The 17,003-nt window shown below is 52.6% G+C and overlaps 1 protein-coding gene across 1 annotated transcript in view; it reads left to right on the top strand.

Moving 5' to 3' along the window:
• The window catches only part of DNAH2 (dynein axonemal heavy chain 2), a 103,800-nt gene extending 88,045 nt beyond the window's left edge, over window positions 1–15,755 (top strand). The window contains exons 66-88 of the mRNA XM_040243460.1: window positions 450–614; window positions 1,494–1,619; window positions 1,758–1,906; window positions 1,980–2,046; window positions 2,189–2,339; window positions 2,575–2,723; window positions 2,876–3,009; window positions 3,160–3,304; window positions 3,382–3,581; window positions 4,993–5,119; window positions 6,484–6,670; window positions 6,858–7,006; window positions 7,131–7,314; window positions 7,546–7,736; window positions 12,655–12,846; window positions 13,002–13,186; window positions 13,371–13,599; window positions 13,677–13,828; window positions 13,956–14,070; window positions 14,552–14,728; window positions 14,831–14,905; window positions 15,087–15,237; window positions 15,390–15,755. Of these exons, the coding sequence (XP_040099394.1) occupies window positions 450–614; window positions 1,494–1,619; window positions 1,758–1,906; window positions 1,980–2,046; window positions 2,189–2,339; window positions 2,575–2,723; window positions 2,876–3,009; window positions 3,160–3,304; window positions 3,382–3,581; window positions 4,993–5,119; window positions 6,484–6,670; window positions 6,858–7,006; window positions 7,131–7,314; window positions 7,546–7,736; window positions 12,655–12,846; window positions 13,002–13,186; window positions 13,371–13,599; window positions 13,677–13,828; window positions 13,956–14,070; window positions 14,552–14,728; window positions 14,831–14,905; window positions 15,087–15,237; window positions 15,390–15,544 (3,555 nt within the window). The 3' untranslated portion in view covers window positions 15,545–15,755. The remainder of the gene's footprint in view (window positions 1–449; window positions 615–1,493; window positions 1,620–1,757; window positions 1,907–1,979; window positions 2,047–2,188; window positions 2,340–2,574; window positions 2,724–2,875; window positions 3,010–3,159; window positions 3,305–3,381; window positions 3,582–4,992; window positions 5,120–6,483; window positions 6,671–6,857; window positions 7,007–7,130; window positions 7,315–7,545; window positions 7,737–12,654; window positions 12,847–13,001; window positions 13,187–13,370; window positions 13,600–13,676; window positions 13,829–13,955; window positions 14,071–14,551; window positions 14,729–14,830; window positions 14,906–15,086; window positions 15,238–15,389) is intronic.
• Window positions 15,756–17,003: the final 1,248 nt, after the last annotated feature.

Genomic DNA, 17,003 nt, shown 5'->3' with positions numbered 1-17,003 from the left:
ACCTCAATAGTTGGGAAAAAACGAAAATTTCCTTGTGATGAGAACTCAGGAGTCGCTCTCTCAACAACATGGAATGGCGGTTATTTTTGTGCTATCTGGTCCTCTCTTGTCAGAACATCCTGTGTGGTTTATCCGTGTGCTAAGAGAGGCCCGTCTCTCCCTCAGCCTTGACTTCATGATCAAGTAGTTTCCAGACTCAAGGAAGGAGTGGTGGAGTGGTAGAGGCTCAGGAAAGAAAACTCACCTGATCACATATATTTGACCTTGTTTTTTCCTTCACAACAACCCTGCAGGGTAGGTGTTAATTTTTTGTACGGGAGGAAACTGAGGCTCCAAGAGATCATTTTTCCCAGAGGTCATAGAGCCACAACATGGCAGATGGGTAATCCAAAGCCAGAATCATCTGGCCTCCAGCCTGTGTTAGATCCCCATACTCTAATCCCTCCCAGGTGGCTGAGAAACTGGAGATGCTGAAGAAACAGTATGATGAGAAGCTGGCACAGAAGGAGGAGCTTCGCAAGAGGTCCGAGGAGATGGAGATGAAGCTGGAGCGTGCTGGGATGCTGGTGTCCGGGCTGGCCGGAGAGAAGGCACGATGGGAGGAGACAGTAAAGGTGAGGCCAGCTGCGCCCTCTGGCTCTCCTCGCTGTTGCCCACCACTGCCACCAGCTCCTGGCCCATTTAGGTGGAGGAACAGGAGGGAAAATGATGGCAATGCTTGGGTGTAGGGACACCCAAGAATGGGGAGTGGGCGTTCTTCCTCTCCCATTTGGTGAGAATAGTGGGAGGAGAGGCTTTTGTGCCAGGAGGGATCTGCCTCCTTGTGTAGGTGAGGCTGGGAAACATAAGGACCCCAATAGAGCCCACTGGCCTGACTGAAGCCAACCTGGGGCATCTCATCTCTGATCTCAGTGAGCTCCTGGCTTCACAAGAGGGTTAGGCCTTATCACAAGTGACTGCTGCTGCTGCTAAGTCGCTTCAGTCATGTCCGACTCTGTGCGACCCCACAGACGGCAGCCCACCAGGCTCCCCCATCCCTGGGATTCTCCAGGCATCACAAGTGATTAACACTGCTGAATTCCCAGGTGGTCCAGTGATTAAGACTCCATGCTCTCACTGCTGAGGGCCTGGGATCTAAGATCCCACAAGCCATGTGGCACAACCAAAAAAAAGAGAGAAGAAATAAACATTGCTCTTAAGATTGGGGAACCCAAGGGAGTCCCCTCATGGTCTAGTGGTTAGGGTTCGGCGCTGTCACTGAACTGAGATCCTGCAAGTCACATGGCACAGCCAAAATATGAAAAAAATAAAACACGGGGAACTCAAAAGTCATGAGAGTAGGGTTGAGTTCTTGGGGTACAAGGATTTAGGAGAGGGAAAGACTCCCTCTGATCTGGATAATGTCCAGAGGGGATAGTGCCTTCAGACCTGTCCATGTGCCTCCAGTACTGGGGCCCAGAAGACCTACACCTACCTCCCCTGCTGTCCTCCAGGGCCTGGAAGAGGATCTGGGCTACCTGGTGGGAGACTGTCTCCTGGCAGCTGCCTTCCTGTCCTATATGGGGCCCTTCCTGACCAACTATCGGGATGAGATTGTCAACCAAATCTGGATCAGGAAGGTAAGGCAGGGCTCGGTTGTGATGCCTGAGTTCCTGGGCTCTAAGATCACAGCCTCTGGGAGTAACAGAGATGTTGGAAAGGGGCAGAGGTGCTGGGCTCTGATACCCAGGCTGAAGCTCCGGGCTCCTTCCACCCAGATTTCAGGGCTGCAGGTTCCTTGCTCACCCCGCTTCACGTTCGACAACTTCCTGTCCAATCCTACCAAAGTTCGGGACTGGAACATTCAAGGGCTGCCCTCGGATGCCTTCTCCACTGAGAACGGCATCATTGTCACCCGTGGCAACAGGTGAGGATGCTGCTGGGAGCACAGGGCCGAGTGAAGGCTGAGCCTATCTTCTGACTCACACTTCCTCCTTCAGGTGGGCACTGATGATTGATCCGCAGGCCCAGGCCCTGAAATGGATCAAGAACATGGAAGGAAATCAGGTAAAGGGCTGGGGATGGAGGAGGGCTGATATGTCCCCTTAGATTCTCTTCCCAAGTCTGACTCTTTCTGAGGTCCTACCCTTTGGCTATTACCGATCTTGTATCCCTCAGCATTTCTTCCATAGTTTTCCTTGCTTTCCAGGGCCTACAGATCATCGACCTGCAGATGAACGATTACCTCCGAATCCTAGAAAACGCCATCCAGTTTGGATATCCAGTTCTGCTCCAGAACGTGCAGGAATATCTGGATCCCACACTCAACCCTGTGCTCAACAAATCTGTAGCTCGAATTGGTCAGGGCCCAGGCTTATGGTGGGGTTGGGCTGAGGCCAGCAAGGTCGGACCCATGGCAGGAAAGCGCTGGGTCTTTGGCTGTGTCTCCTACTACCCTGTCCCTGTACTCAAACACACCTGGGTTGGGGCCATAGGCAGGCTGAGTCCCTGCTACTGGATTCCAGTTGGGGAGCAATGGGTCAGCCCACACTTGGTCATGTGGAGTCCCTGCCCTTGACCCTCTCATCAGTGCAGGTGGTCGGTTGCTGATGCGCATTGGAGATAAGGAGGTGGAATACAATCCCAACTTCCGTTTCTACATCACCACCAAGCTCTCCAACCCCCACTACAGCCCAGAGACCTCAGCCAAGACCACTATTGTCAACTTCGCTGTCAAAGAACAGGTGGGTGGCGACGGAGCCTAGACTGAACCAGGGTGAATCCAGAGGGCTGTAGAGTCGGCCAGGACTGGTAAAAGGGCTTGAGAGGTGTAAAGGGATGTAAAGGGTAAAGGTCACCAGAGTGGGGTTCTCACCACGGGTCCTGGCCATCTCAGGGCCTGGAGGCCCAGCTGCTGGGCATTGTGGTCCGGAAGGAGCGGCCGGAGCTGGAGGAGCAAAAAGACTCGTTGGTTATCAATATCGCCGCTGGCAAGAGGAAGCTCAAGGAGCTGGAGGACGAGATCCTTCGGTGAGACCCTGCTTCCCCCAGCCCACAGCCCGCGGGTCTGCTCGCAGGCTTGACTACAGTCCCGAGGGGCTGATGAGGGGTCGCCCCTCCCTAGCTCCCGGCCAGGCGCAGCACCCGCTGAAGCCCCTTTATCCACGCGCTTTTCTCCAGGCTGCTGAACGAGGCCACGGGCTCCCTGCTAGACGACGTGCAGTTGGTGAACACCCTGCGGACCTCCAAGATAACCGCCACCGAGGTGACGGAACAGCTGGAGACCAGCGAAACCACGGAGATCAACATCGACCTGGCCCGAGAGGTGAACCACAGCGACCTCCGGCCCCGCCCCCTCTCCGAGCCCCCGCCCCTCCGACCCTGACTCCGCCCCCTCCACAGGCTTACCGCCCGTGCGCCCAGCGGGCCTCTGTGCTGTTCTTCGTGCTCAACGATATGGGCCGCATCGACCCGATGTACCAGTTCTCCCTGGACGCCTACATCAGCCTCTTTATCCTCAGCATCGACAAGAGCCATCGCAGCAACAAGCTGGAGGACCGCATCGACTACCTGAACGAGTACCACACCTACGCTGTCTACAGGTCTGGGCGCCTCACCGCGCCCCGCACGCGCCCGGTGTGAGGCCCAGTGGCTCTGTGCCCACCAACCCCTCTGGTTACTTGTGCTTTGGAGCTGCCCCTGCCACCGCCCCTGGTCCCCTGCTCTTCTCACCATACACCTCCCCTGGACAGTGTCCACCCTCTGGCTGACCATCACCCATGGGCTGACCAGTCCCAGTCCCAGTGTTTCCCTTGAGCATTAGCCTCGTGTGGAGGACCTACCCCTGTGCCAGCACTTCTCCAAAGGTTAACATGTCCACGACGCAGATTAATATAGACTCCGACTCAGTAGGTCTGGGCTGGGACCTGGGAGCCTGCATTTCTAACAAGCTCCCAGGTGAAGCTGCTGCTCCTGGTCTGTGGCTCCCACTTTGAGTAGTGAGGTTCCTGACCCCCTCGCCTGGACATCCCACAGACCCCTCAAGGTCAACCTGTTTCACGTCCAACTTGTTGTCTCTCCTCTTTCTTCAGGGGCTGCACCCCTGAGTGGTACCAACAACCACCTCCCAAACACCCGAACTGGGAGAGATTCCTGGCTCTTCACTGTCCCTCACCTCTCAGATCAGTCCGTAGGTTTTGCTCATGATTCTTCCTGTACACTGTTCCCCGATCCCACCCAGGTCTCTCGACTGCCATGACTCACTTCAGTTGAGGCCACCGTGATCTTTCTTTCTGAGTTCCCCCACGGGTTCCCAACAGGTCCTTCTGCCTCCAGCTCTGTCCCTCTCCAATCTGTCCTGCCGTCAGCAACATGAGCCTTTCAAACACGAACCTGGCCATGCCACCCCAGCCCCGGCTTCCATTCTGTGGTGGTTGCTTTGTGTCCAATAGCCATAAAGTCCTCCATATCTTGGCTGCCACCTGCCCCCCAGCCTCACCTTCCCCCTCCTTACATTGGACCCTGAGCATCGCTGATGCCCTGCACACCATGGTTTTCTCACCACCCCCGCCTCCTTGGCCTGTATCTGAGCTCTCCTGGCATCCTCCCCTCTCCTCTCTGCCACATCACAGTAACTCTGCTGCACTTCTGGCTCCGCTCCAGGCAGGGGAGTGCTGCCACTCTTGTATAGGATTCATCTCGTCACACGGTACCCTCTCGTGTCCTCTCATATGGTCTCTCACTTGTCCTCCCCACTCTGCCTGACTTCCTCCAGGTCAGGACCTGGCAGTGTACCTGGCACATAGCCGGGGTCCAGTCAGTGTTGAGGAAATTCTGGGAGAATCACATCCTCTCTCTAGAGCCCTGAAGGCTAGGCTGTTTACAGGAGGCTTGGATTAGAGATTGATGAAGGTCCTCCCTATAGGCAGGGCTCTGTGATTGTCGGGGCTTCACTCAGGAAGCCTCGATGCTGAGTATCCTGCCTCCCATACCCCCACCCCTGTCCCCTCCCAGGTACACCTGCCGCACGCTTTTCGAGCGCCACAAGCTACTATTCAGTTTTCAGATGTGTGCCAAAATCCTGGAGACTTCTGGGAAACTCAACATGGATGAATACAACTTCTTTCTACGCGGGGGCGTGGTGAGTTGGGTAGAGAGTATATCTGAGTGTGGGGTGGACAAGGTCGGGAGTGGACCCCAGATGCAGAGGGTAAACCCAGGATCCAGCAAGTGAGAGGAGGAAAGCTGGCAGGAGCAGGTGTATGACAAGCTCCCAGGGGCCGTGGGGAGTGGCTTGCCTGCATTACAGGTGGGGCTTTGAGCCCCTTCCCTGTGGCCCACTGATTGGCATGACCCAGCCACTCTTTCACTGTCTCTCAGGCCACTCCTTCGCCATCCTGAATTCCGTGGTCACTGTTACACTCTCTCCCTTCCAAACACCCTCAGCCCCTTTGCCTTCTCCCCACTCCAGCTGCACAGGCTTCTCACTGTAGCAGGCATGTCCCACCCCAGGGCCTTCACACCAGCTGTTCCTTCTGCCAGAAAATTGTTCCCGCAGGTGTACACTGTGCCCCTCCCTCTCCTCCTTTAAGGCTTGATTCAAATCTCACCTCACTGAGATTTCCTTGACTGTCTTAATATTTCCAGCTACCCTTAAGCACTTCCAGTCTCCCTTAATCTTCCTCAACTTATTCTCTTTTTCAATGGCACTGCCATCTTTAACCTACTAGATAATTATTTGCTGTGTTTTTGGTTCATTATCTGCCGTCCCATGGGGGAAAATAAGCTCCTCGAGGGCAGAGGTATTTGTCTGTTCTGTTCAGTGGTGTGTCTCAAGTGCTTAAAGCATAGTTGCTGCTAAGTCGCTTCAGTCGTGTCTGACTCTGTGCCACCCCATAGACGGCAGCCCACCAGGCTCCTCCGTCCCTGGGATGCTCCAGGCAAGAACATTGGAGTGGGTTGCCATTTCCTTCTCCAATGCATGAAAATGAAAAGTGAAAGTGAAGTTGCTCAGTCGTGCCCGACTCTTAGCGACGACCCCATGGACTGCAGCCTACCAGGCTCCTCCGTCCATGGGATTTTCCAGGCAAGAGTACTGGAGTGGGTTGCCATTGCCTTCTCCATAAAACATAGTTGGTGAACAATAAATATTTGTTAAATTAATAAGTGACAGTAAACAGGTTGTGCTTCTTTTAAGGGTGCAGCTGCAACTGCCATCATTCAGGTAGAAGGCAGTATTGCCAGGAAACCACCAGAGGGCGCCAGCTTCCTAACTTTGGACTGTGCCTTCACCCACATGGTGGCTCAGGGACACAGGCTCCCCTTTTCCTTCCATTTATTTCCCTAATAAAGGTGGATTCCAATCCATCTCAGATTCCTGCATTCATTTCTTCATTTTGTTTCATGAAATACTCATCTTGGCTTTTTCACCTTGACAAAAAAAAAAACTCTTCTTTGGGGATAGTCTGGTCAATGCTTTTCTCCTCTCTCGTTCCCCCGCCCCAGGTCTTGGATCGTGAGGGCCAAATGGATAACCCTTGTACCACCTGGCTCGCAGACGCCTACTGGGATAACATCACAGAGCTGGACAAACTGACCAACTTCCATGGGCTCATGAGCTCCTTTGAGCAGTATCCTCGGGACTGGAACCTGTGGTACACCAGTGCCACCCCTGAGAAGGCCATGCTGCCAGGTGCCTGGTGCCAGGCCTCCTCCTCCTTTCTTTTCCCTCGTTCAGCCGCACACCTGCTCTTTGCTCTAATTCCTCCCAAGTTCCCTCAGCGCATCTGCCCCCTGGCCCAGCAACCCTGCAGGCGCCTCTTTGTTCAGATTCCCTGCTCCTCCGGGCTCTCTAACCCCACCCTTAATCTTGTCACCAGGTGAGTGGGAAAACGCCTGCAATGAAATGCAACGAATGCTGATTGTTCGCTCCCTGCGCCAGGACCGTGTGGCCTTCTGTGTAACCTCTTTCATCGTCTCCAACCTTGGCTCCCGCTTCGTTGAGCCGCCTGTGCTAAACATGAAGTTGGTCAGTGGCTCTTTTGCCTTCCCACCTGCTTCTCCCTGTCCCAGTCTGCCGCCCGCACTTCCTCGGTCTTTCCCGAGACCTCACCTGGCCTTCTGCCTAAGGTGACACCCTGTGCTGCTGGCAGGTGATGGAGGACTCGGCCCCACGGACTCCACTGGTGTTCATCCTGTCCCCCGGCGTGGACCCCACCAGTGCCTTGCTCCAGCTGGCTGAGCATACAGGCATGGCCCAGCGCTTCCACGCCCTGTCTCTGGGCCAGGGCCAGGCCCCTATCGCGGCTCGGCTCCTCCGAGAGGGTGTGGTTCAGGGTCAGTGTCTACCCAGTTCTTCTGCCCCCAACCATGGCCCTGGCCCGACTGTCCACCAGCTCCCACCTGTCACCCTGCTGTCACTGCAGCTCCTGCTCCTCCAGAAGGCCTTGGGGGTTGGCACCTGAGCACTTGGACCCTCCCCCTAAACTAGCCCCTCAACCAGAGGAACAGTGGGGGGGCAGAGGGGGCATGGGGGGTGGTTCCCACCAGACCACCACCTCCTTGCAGGACACTGGGTCTTCCTCGCCAACTGCCACCTGTCGCTGTCCTGGATGCCGAACCTGGATAAACTGGTGGAGCAGCTGCAGGTGGAGGATCCGCACCCTTCCTTCCGCCTCTGGCTCAGCTCCAGCCCCCACCCAGACTTCCCCATCTCCATCTTGCAGGCCAGCATCAAGATGACCACAGAGCCACCAAAGGTATGGGCAAGTGTAGGCAGCAGCAGTGCCCACGCTAGTGGGCCTACCTGTCCTCCTGGCCTCACAGAGAGGCTGTAACCTTAGCTGCAAGGCTGCTTGTTTGATTCTACTGTCCTCTAAGAAATTCCACCTTTTCGTGCCAAACTCTTAGAACATAGTAGTAATAGCTAACTTTTTTTTAGTGCTTACATTTATTAATTCATTTAACATACACTCCTATCAGGTAAGTACTATCAGCCCCATTTTACAGGTAGGAAACTGAGGCAAAGGAAGAGTATATAACTAGTGTGTGGACCTGTCAGCCCCTTCCTCCTCCAGACACTTCCTTACGTTCTCTCCCTACTGTCACTTCCTGGCCTTTCTCCTTCCCTCCAGCTCTACTGAAATTTTTATCTCCAGTGCTACAAGGTCACCTTGGAATGCAATCATACCAATCTTTTAAAATCTGATCATGTCACTACATCTTTCCCATTTACCTCTGCTTAAACTATTTTTGGAGAAGGCAGTGGCACCTCACTCCAGTACTCTTGCCTGGAAAATCCCATGGACAGAGGAGCCTGGTAGGCTGCAGTCCATCTGGTCGCTAAGAGTTGGACTGAGCGTCTTCACTTTCACTTTTCACTTTCATGCATTGGAGAAGGAAATGGCAACCCACTCCAGTGTTCTTGCCTGGAGAATCCCAGGGACGGGGGAGCCTGGTGGGCTGCCGTCTATGGGGTTGCACAGAGTTGGATATGACTGAAGCGACTTAGCAGCAGCAAACTATTTTAGTAGCTTCTCATTGCTTTTAATCAAGTTCACAACCCTGTTCACATGGCCTGTGTGCCGCTGTGAGCACCTCTCTTGCTTTGTCTGTCGCAACTTTCCCCTTCGCTTTCTTTACCTACACCATCAACTTTTAAAATTGCTTTGCTGTTCTTCCTCGACAGACTGTGTTCTCCAGCCTGCTGCTTTTTTATGCACTGTCCTCCCTATTTTCCTCCCCACCCGCTTCTTTGCCCGTTCAGGTCTCAGTCCCACCAGCACTTTCTCAGGAATCCTCTTCACTGTTCCCTCCGACCTTCCGCTACAAGAACTTTACACCTGTTAGTGTGATTCTGGTTAATACATGACTTCTCTTCTAGACTGTAAGCTCAAGAGGGCAGAGACCGTGTCTTTTTTGTCTCCCTCACCATTTTGCTCATCCTGTGACTAAAGCAGGGACCTGTTTGTAGTAGGTGCTCAGTAAATGAGAACTGATCAGATGTACAGGCATGCGGATGTCTTTCATCATTAAATCCTTCTTTGGCCACCTTGGGGATGCTGGCACAGTTGACTGTCCCCCCAGTTCCCCTGACACACTCCTGGCCCCCCTTCTGTTTCTTGCGACATCATCGATCACTTCTGCGTTTCTTTTTCCCCCTGTCCTGTCCTCATTCTACATTTCCTCCCTTCACAAGCTGGCGGAGAAACTGTCCTCTTCCTGATTTCAACCCCAATCCCCATCTCTGGCTCCATTACTGAACTCAGTGCCAGGTGTGAATTCCATCTGGTTACAAAGTACTTTTTGGCACTCCAGCACCATAAATTACTAGCTCTCAAAAGGAGTCTTCAGCTCCTGCACACAGATTGTCTCCTTGGCCCATTTTTGTTAATCAGTCAGTTCAGTTGCTCAGTCATGTCTGACTCTTTGTGACCCCATGGACTGCAGCACGCCAGGCTTCCCTGTCCATCACCAACTCCTGGAACCTACTCAAACTCATGTCCATTGTGTCAGTGATGCCATCCAACCATCTCATCCTCTGTCATCCCCTATCCTCCTGCCCTCAATCTTTCCCAGCATCAGGGTCTTTTCCAGTGAGTTGGTTCTTCACATCAGGTAGCCAAAGTACTGGAGTTTCAGCTTCAACATCAGTCCTACCAATGAACACCCAGGACTGATCTCCTTTAGGATGGACTGGTTGGATCTCCTTGTAGTCCAAGGGACTCTCAAGAGTCTTCTCCAGCACCACAGTTCAAAAGCATCAGTTCTTCAGTGCTCAGTTTCCTTTATAGTCCAACTCACATCCATACATGACTACTGGAAAAACCATAGCCTTGACTAGATGGACCTTTGTAGACAAAGTAATGTCTCTGCTTTTTAATATACCGTCTAGGTTTGTCATAGCTTTTCTTCCAAGGAGCAAGCATCTTTTAATTTCATGGCTGCAATCACCATCTGCAGTGATTTTGGAGCCCCCAAAATAAAATCTCTCACTGTTTCCATTGTTTCCCCATCTATTTGCCATTAAGTGATGGGACTAGATGTCATGATCTTAATTTTCTGCATGTTGAGTTTTAAGCCAACTTTTTCACTCTCCTCTTTCACTTTCATCAAGAGGCTCTTTAGTTTTTTTTCTTCGCTTTCTGCCATAAGGGTGGTGTCATCTGCGTATCTGAGGTTATTGATCTTTCTCCCGGCAATCTTGATTCCAGCTTGTGCTTCACCGGCATTTCGCATGATGTACTCTGCATATAAGTTAAATAAGCAGGGTGACAATATACAGCCTTGATGTACTCCTTTCCCAATTTGGAACCAGTCTGTTGTTCCATGTTGTTAATGGCACCACTAATTTTTAAATATCTGTGTTTAAAGTTGATTTTTATTTACCTTTATTTTCTTCTGTCAACAGAAGTAGTCTGTCTTCCCGTTAAAAAAATGTCAAACAGTTCAGATGTGTGTTGTCAAAGAGATGCAACCCTTCTTTTTTAATTCGTTAAGAGCCTTTCTTATTGCCTTCTAAGAGAGGCATGTGCCTTGTAGCTAGAGGGCCCTCTGTTGGCTGAACCGCACCCTCTGTGATGGGTAGAGGTGTGTTGGCCCTGAGGTAGGTGCTCTTTAGGTCAGTTTAATAAGCAGTAAGCATGGACACAATGATGAATGGGAGCAAATCCCAGGAGGAAAGAGGAACCAGACAGGATGGCTTTGCAGTGGGTGGGTCACCAGGGGAGAGAGTCCTGTTGGAGGTCAGCCCAGGAGAGCTGTCCATGAAAGGCTGCCTGCTGGTGATGCAGAACCTTCCTGCAATTCACCAAACCTTCTGAGAAAGGACATTCAGGTATGCTTGGTGCAACTGAATTCCTTTTAGAAGCTGACAAAGAGGCCAATATTTTAAAAAAATTTTGAAAATAACTTTAAATTTACAGAAAAGTTGTAAGAATAATAGTACAGAGAACCCCCTATATGTTACCCAAATCCATCTGTAGTTAACATTTTGTCCCACTTGCTTTATCATTTGATCTCTGTTTTTCTCTCTCTCTACTCACACTTCTGAAACATTTGAGAGTAAATTGTATATCCTGGCCCTTTACTGCCACATACTGTGGTGTATTTCAGTGGAAAGGACTCACTCCTAAGAATCAGGGTATTCTCTTATATAACTGCAACACGGTTGCTGATTTCAATAAATTGATACACTATTTTAATCTAAATGTATTATGTGTTCCAATTTTGTTAAGTGTTGCAGTTATCATATACATATACAGATGGGTTTCTAGGCCCTTTATGCTGTTCATTGATCAAGTTGTTTATCCTGGGGTCAATATACACTGTATTAATTACTCTCTAGCTCTATAATAATTCTTGATGGCTGGGGAAGGCAGATCCTCCTACCGTATTCTTCTCTAGGCTATTCCTGATCTTTTATTCTCTAACATAAATTTTGGAATTAGCTTGTCAAGTTTCACCAAAAAAGTCCTTGATCAATTTAGGGGAAATCAACATCTTTAGGATATTGAGCTTCTCAATCCATGAGTACAGTAGGTCTCTCCATTTATTCTTTCTTTTAATAAAATTTTGTAAAGTTTCTAAAGATATATACATTTATGTTAGATTTATTCCTCAGTGCTTTACATGACTTGATGATGTTATAAATGATAGTTTTAAAAATCAGATTTTCGTTTTGTTCTCGATCTAACCAATGTTCTTCTGTTTTCTCCCTGCTCCCTTTTGTCCATCATGGTGAATCTCCTTAGAACACTGTTTCAATGCATCACTGTCCTATTTAAGACAGAAATGGCTCTGGGGTTCCTGGTGTATCGGGTCCAGTCGGCTCAAACTGCCCTTCTTACTGTATCGCCATCTACTCATGGTCCTTCTTACCCTATCTGAGCGCTTCACTTGATTTCAGTTAGATCCTCTTCTCACTTTATCTCCCCTTCGTGCCTTTATTCCTCCAGTTCTTCCCATCTCTGGACAGCCAAGGCCCTCCTCTCAGCCTTGTTACATCCTTCCTATTTGTAAGACTTAGCCAAACCCCAACCTGCTCATGAAGCCTGATAAATCCAATCATATAGCTCATTCCTGTTTGATGATATGTCACTATATACTAACCCTTTGCACAAAATTATGTACATTTCTTATTAATTCTGCCACGTCAGGTCTTAGTTGTGTCACACAAGATCTTATACTGTGGCATGTGGATTCAGTAGTTGTACTGCAAGGGCTTAGTTGCTTGGCGGCATGTGGGATCTTATTTCCCTCACTGGGATCACACCCACATCCCCTGCATTGCAAGGCAGATTCTCAACCAATGGACCACGAAGGAAGTTCCCATGTTTATGTTTTTGTTCATATTTTTTGGCAATTACAAATTGAGTTGGCCTACCCACCACTGAGAACATCACGGTTGAGGGGGATCAAGGAGTGGGGGTGGAGACGAGAAGGCAGGGCTGCCACGAGTCCATACAGCACCTGTGTGTGAAGAGGAGGACAGCAAGCCCTGTGGATGAGTGCATGTCTTGGCATGCAGCTCAAGGGCTGGATTTCAACCTTCACTCATTTCTTCAGCCAGTGAGTGCCCTTATGCAGTGAGCAACCTTCACAACTGAACATGGTGATGCTAGTGTTGGGGCCATGCAAGACGCATGTCATCCCATCTCTGTACTTCCTTGTCCCCAGGGCCTAAAGGCCAACATGACCCGTCTTTACCAACTGATGACAGAGCCACAGTTTTCCCACTGCTCCAAACCCACCAAGTATAAGAAGCTGCTGTTTGCACTGTGCTTCTTCCACTCTGTGTTACTTGAACGCAAAAAGTTCCTGCAGCTTGGCTGGAACATCATCTACGGCTTCAATGACTCTGACTTTGAGGTTTGTGCTGACCAGGGTCCCTCACCCCACTCTCCCTCCTTACACTTTCTGCCCCGAGGCTGCCCTGCAGGAATCGTCACTGACTGGAAGCCCCTGGAAGAATTGCTGCCATAACTGTGTGTGGGGCTGGGGGTGTGGGCTGGGGCCACGCACAGGTGTCAGAGAACTTGCTGAGCCTCTACCTGGACGAGTATGAGGAGACGCCCTGGGATGCACTCAAGTACCTCATCTCTGGGGTCAACTATGGTGGACACGTCACGGATGACTGGGATCGGCGCCTGCTGACCACCTACATCAATGACTATTTCTGTGACCAGGCTCTCTCGACCCCCTCCTACCGGTGAGGGGGGGCACTGAATGGGGTGCCAGGTGGCGATTGGGGTTAGGGGCAGTGTTTGAGGAGTGAATGGGAGATTGACTTGGGGGATGAAGTAAGAGCAGAGAGTTGGATGGATAGGGCCTTGGCCTGGCATAGGAGCCCCAAGTCCCCACAGTACGGTGATAATTCTGCACTGACTCCCCAGGTTGTCAGTGTTGGAGACCTATTTTATCCCCAAGGATGGGAGCCTGGCCTCGTACAAAGAGTACATCAGCATGTTGCCTGGCATGGACCCCCCAGAGGCTTTTGGCCAGCACCCCAATGCCGACGTGGCCTCCCAGATCACAGAGGCACGCACTCTCTTTGAGACTCTGCTTTCCCTGCAACCCCAGATTACACCCACCAGGGCCGGAGGCCAGAGTCGGGAGGAGAAGGTACGGACAGACAGTCACCTGGGGGAGGGAAAGCAAGGAGGAAGAGAGGTCTACACTCAACGCTCCTGCCTCGGCAGGTCCTTGAGTTGGCTGCCGATGTGAAACAGAAGATCCCGGAAATGATCGACTATGAGGGGACCCGAAAACTACTGGCTATGGACCCTTCCCCACTCAATGTGGTCCTTTTGCAGGAGATTCAGAGATACAACAAGCTGATGGAGACCATCCTGTGAGATGGGGGGAGGCGGGGCTCTGTGGAACGCAGGGAGGGGGCAAGAGGAAAGGCCTTCACGGCCTGCCTAGGATGGCTCTCCCAGGCCCATCCCATCCATAACCCTCCACCTTTCCCCATCCAGCTTCTCACTGACAGACCTAGAAAAAGGCATCCAGGGCCTCATCGTCATGTCTACCAGCCTGGAAGAGATTTTCAATTGCATTTTTGATGCCCATGTCCCTCCGCTCTGGGGAAAGGTAAGATTATCTGTTGATCCTTCTCCAACAATGAACTCTCCTTTTACTCCTGGAGCCGCAGCCTCCTGGTCCTAGGGAAGCCTATAGCAGAAAGCAGTGAGCCTGGGCTTTGGAGTCAGACAGGTTCAAGGTTGAAATCTGACTCTGCCCTTCACTGACTGACTTTGCAAAGTTATTAACATAGAAACTTACCCAGGGCAAGTTTCTAAGTTTCTCCAAGGATGTTTCAAGGATTCCTGGTACTGTGCACCTTAAAAGGTGCTTCATTAATGGTAACTGGTTAGCATTGCTGGTGCTATTGTTAACAGTTGTCATTTTATGCTTCTTTCCTGGAAATTGGCTTTTGGAAAGCTTTGCCGAACTATGGTTTGGGGAACAGGGGCTGACACCATATATTCTTCTATCTGCTTCAAGTGTTCACAGTAAGAATTTGAATGCATGAATAAGTGAATGAATAAACACACACTACCTCCTGCTCCAGGCCTACCCCTCACAGAAGCCATTGGCTTCATGGACCCGGGACTTGGCCGTGCGTGTGGAGCAGTTTGAGATGTGGGCCAGCCGGGCACGGCCTCCTGTGATCTTCTGGCTGTCTGGCTTCACCTTTCCCACTGGCTTCCTCACTGCCGTGCTGCAGTCGTCAGCTCGCCAAAACAATGTGAGCCACGTGGACAGTGTAATGGGAATGGATACTGATATGTATTTGCTCTCCTCTGTATGTGTGGGAGGATCCTCCCTTATTCTCACCTTCAATCTCCAGATTTCAGTGGACAGCCTCTCTTGGGAGTTTATTGTTTCCACTGTGGACGACAGCAACCTAGTGTATCCACCCAAGGTGGGTGCCACATGTGCATAGGGCTCTGAGCAGAGGGGAGTCTGGTGGAGGAGGGGCTGGGAGCAAAGGTGGGAAACGACTGGTTGAGAGGGAGGGGAGGAAAGAGGTGGCAGGACAGGGGTGGGGGCATTGGCAACTGAGGGTCTGGATTTACCCCCAACCTGTCCCCATGTCTCCCCAGGACGGTGTCTGGGTTCGGGGTCTATACCTGGAGGGTGCCGGCTGGGACCGGAAGAACTCCTGCTTGGTGGAGGCAGAGCCCATGCAGCTTGTCTGCCTCATGCCCACCATCCACTTCCGGCCTACTGAGAGCCGCAAGAAGAGTGCCAAGGGTGGGACAGTTTGCCCCCTCCCTAGTTTGCCTGCCCCCTCCCTAGTTTGCATCCTAACCCAGCCTCCGCTCCACCCCTCCCCTCCCACCTGCTCCTGCCCTGCTTTCCCAGTGGCTCCAGGGTCTGACTCATTCTCCTCTCCTTTCCTGCAGGCATGTACTCCTGTCCCTGCTATTACTATCCCAACCGGGCAGGCAGTTCAGACCGTGCATCCTTCGTTATTGGCATCGACCTCCGCTCTGGGACCATGACCTCTGATCACTGGATCAAGAGGGGCACTGCTCTACTCATGAGCCTGGATAACTGAGAGGGCCTCCTCTTCTTTTCGTTTGGGGGGGGTGAGGGTCGAGGACTTCAGGAGCCAAGGCTGATAATGTACCTCGGACGGAGACTAGGCTTCACTCAGGCCTTTACCTCGGTTGAATTTGTCACGTGATGAGGCCCTGGTAATACCTAGTCGTGTTAATCGTAAAGAATTTTATCGGAGCTCAGCTCAGTAAAACACCCCCGACCACAAGCCCCAAGTCTCTCAATGGGATGGCTGGGGTTTGGGGGGAGGGGGGCAGTCGGGAGGAAGCCCAGGGCCTACAAAGGATGAGCGCTCCTGTGGGCTGCTGCCGGATAGGGAAAGCAGCAAGGGAAGTGGGAGGTCTGGAGAGGGAGAGGAGGCGTGGCCTCGGCGAATGGGCAGGGCAGGGGGGCCTAAAGAAGGTGTGGCTAAATCTCTGGGCAGGACTCGAGCGGGTGGGGCGGGGCTTACTTTGGAAGGGCGCGTGATCCGAATGGAATCGGGGTTTGTCAGGCAGGGATCCGTGCTGGACCCCTACCTTGCACCTTGAACCCTGCACCCCGCATTCGGCATCATATTCGGCACCTGTGCAGAGGCGAGCGGGGCCGGCAGAAAGCGGGGCGGAGCCCGGGAAAGGGACTCCCGGCGCGAGAAGGGGCGGGACCATGAGAAGGGGCGGGGCTGGGGCGCGGGGGGTGGGGGGGCGGTGTTTGTGTTGGAAAATCCAACTGCGCCACGGGGCGGAGCGGCCCCCCCAGCCCCGACCTGGGAGAAGGGGGGGCCGCTCGACCCCCTGGGCGACCTTGGGGAACCTGAACACCTGGGACACCCCAGAACCAGGTAACGGGGAGCCGCGAGGGTGTCTGGAAAGAGGGAAACCGTCTCGGCGCCGGGGTGGGGGGGGCGGGACGCCTGAGGCGCAGGATGGGTAGAGATGAGGATGGACGTTCGGGTCTCTGGAGAGGCACTGGGAAGAAGATTGGGTGCAGGACGTCTGGATCCTCTAGAAGAGAGTAGGGCGGCGTGAGGGAAGAACTGGGCGGCAGATGTCTTGGGTTCCGGATGTTGAGGGGGGCCTGAAAGGACTCCCTGTCCCTCTTGGGCTGGGATTCCCCTTCCCGACACTAGCGCGGGGGCGCAGCGCTGCGGTCCCTCTCTAAAGGGCAGGACTAAAGGTCAGGGTTTGCAGTTGGACTCTTGAGGGCGGGTGTGGTCAGAAAGGGATGTGTCTCAGGTCCTGGGGCCGCGTTAAGCCTCCCTTTGGTTCTTCCCACGGATGAGGGGTGTAGCCTCAGCTGTGACTCTCACACCGGCAGCCCCGACGGCCTCCCAGCGGTAGCTTTCACCCCATCCCTTCCGCGGCACCTCACCTCGCTGCACTCAGCCTCACCGCGCTAGTCCCCCATCCCCGGTCTTGCCCCCACTCTGCCACCTCGGGTTACGAGCTCACCCAGCTCGGGCCCTTCTCCACTGAACC

Source organism: Oryx dammah, unplaced genomic scaffold, assembly GCF_014754425.2.
Source record: "Oryx dammah isolate SB20612 unplaced genomic scaffold, SCBI_Odam_1.1 HiC_scaffold_8, whole genome shotgun sequence".
Classification (NCBI taxonomy): Eukaryota; Metazoa; Chordata; class Mammalia; order Artiodactyla; family Bovidae; genus Oryx; species Oryx dammah.
The sequence above is the reverse complement of the archived record's forward strand: the minus strand, read 5'-3'. Positions and strand labels throughout refer to the sequence as shown.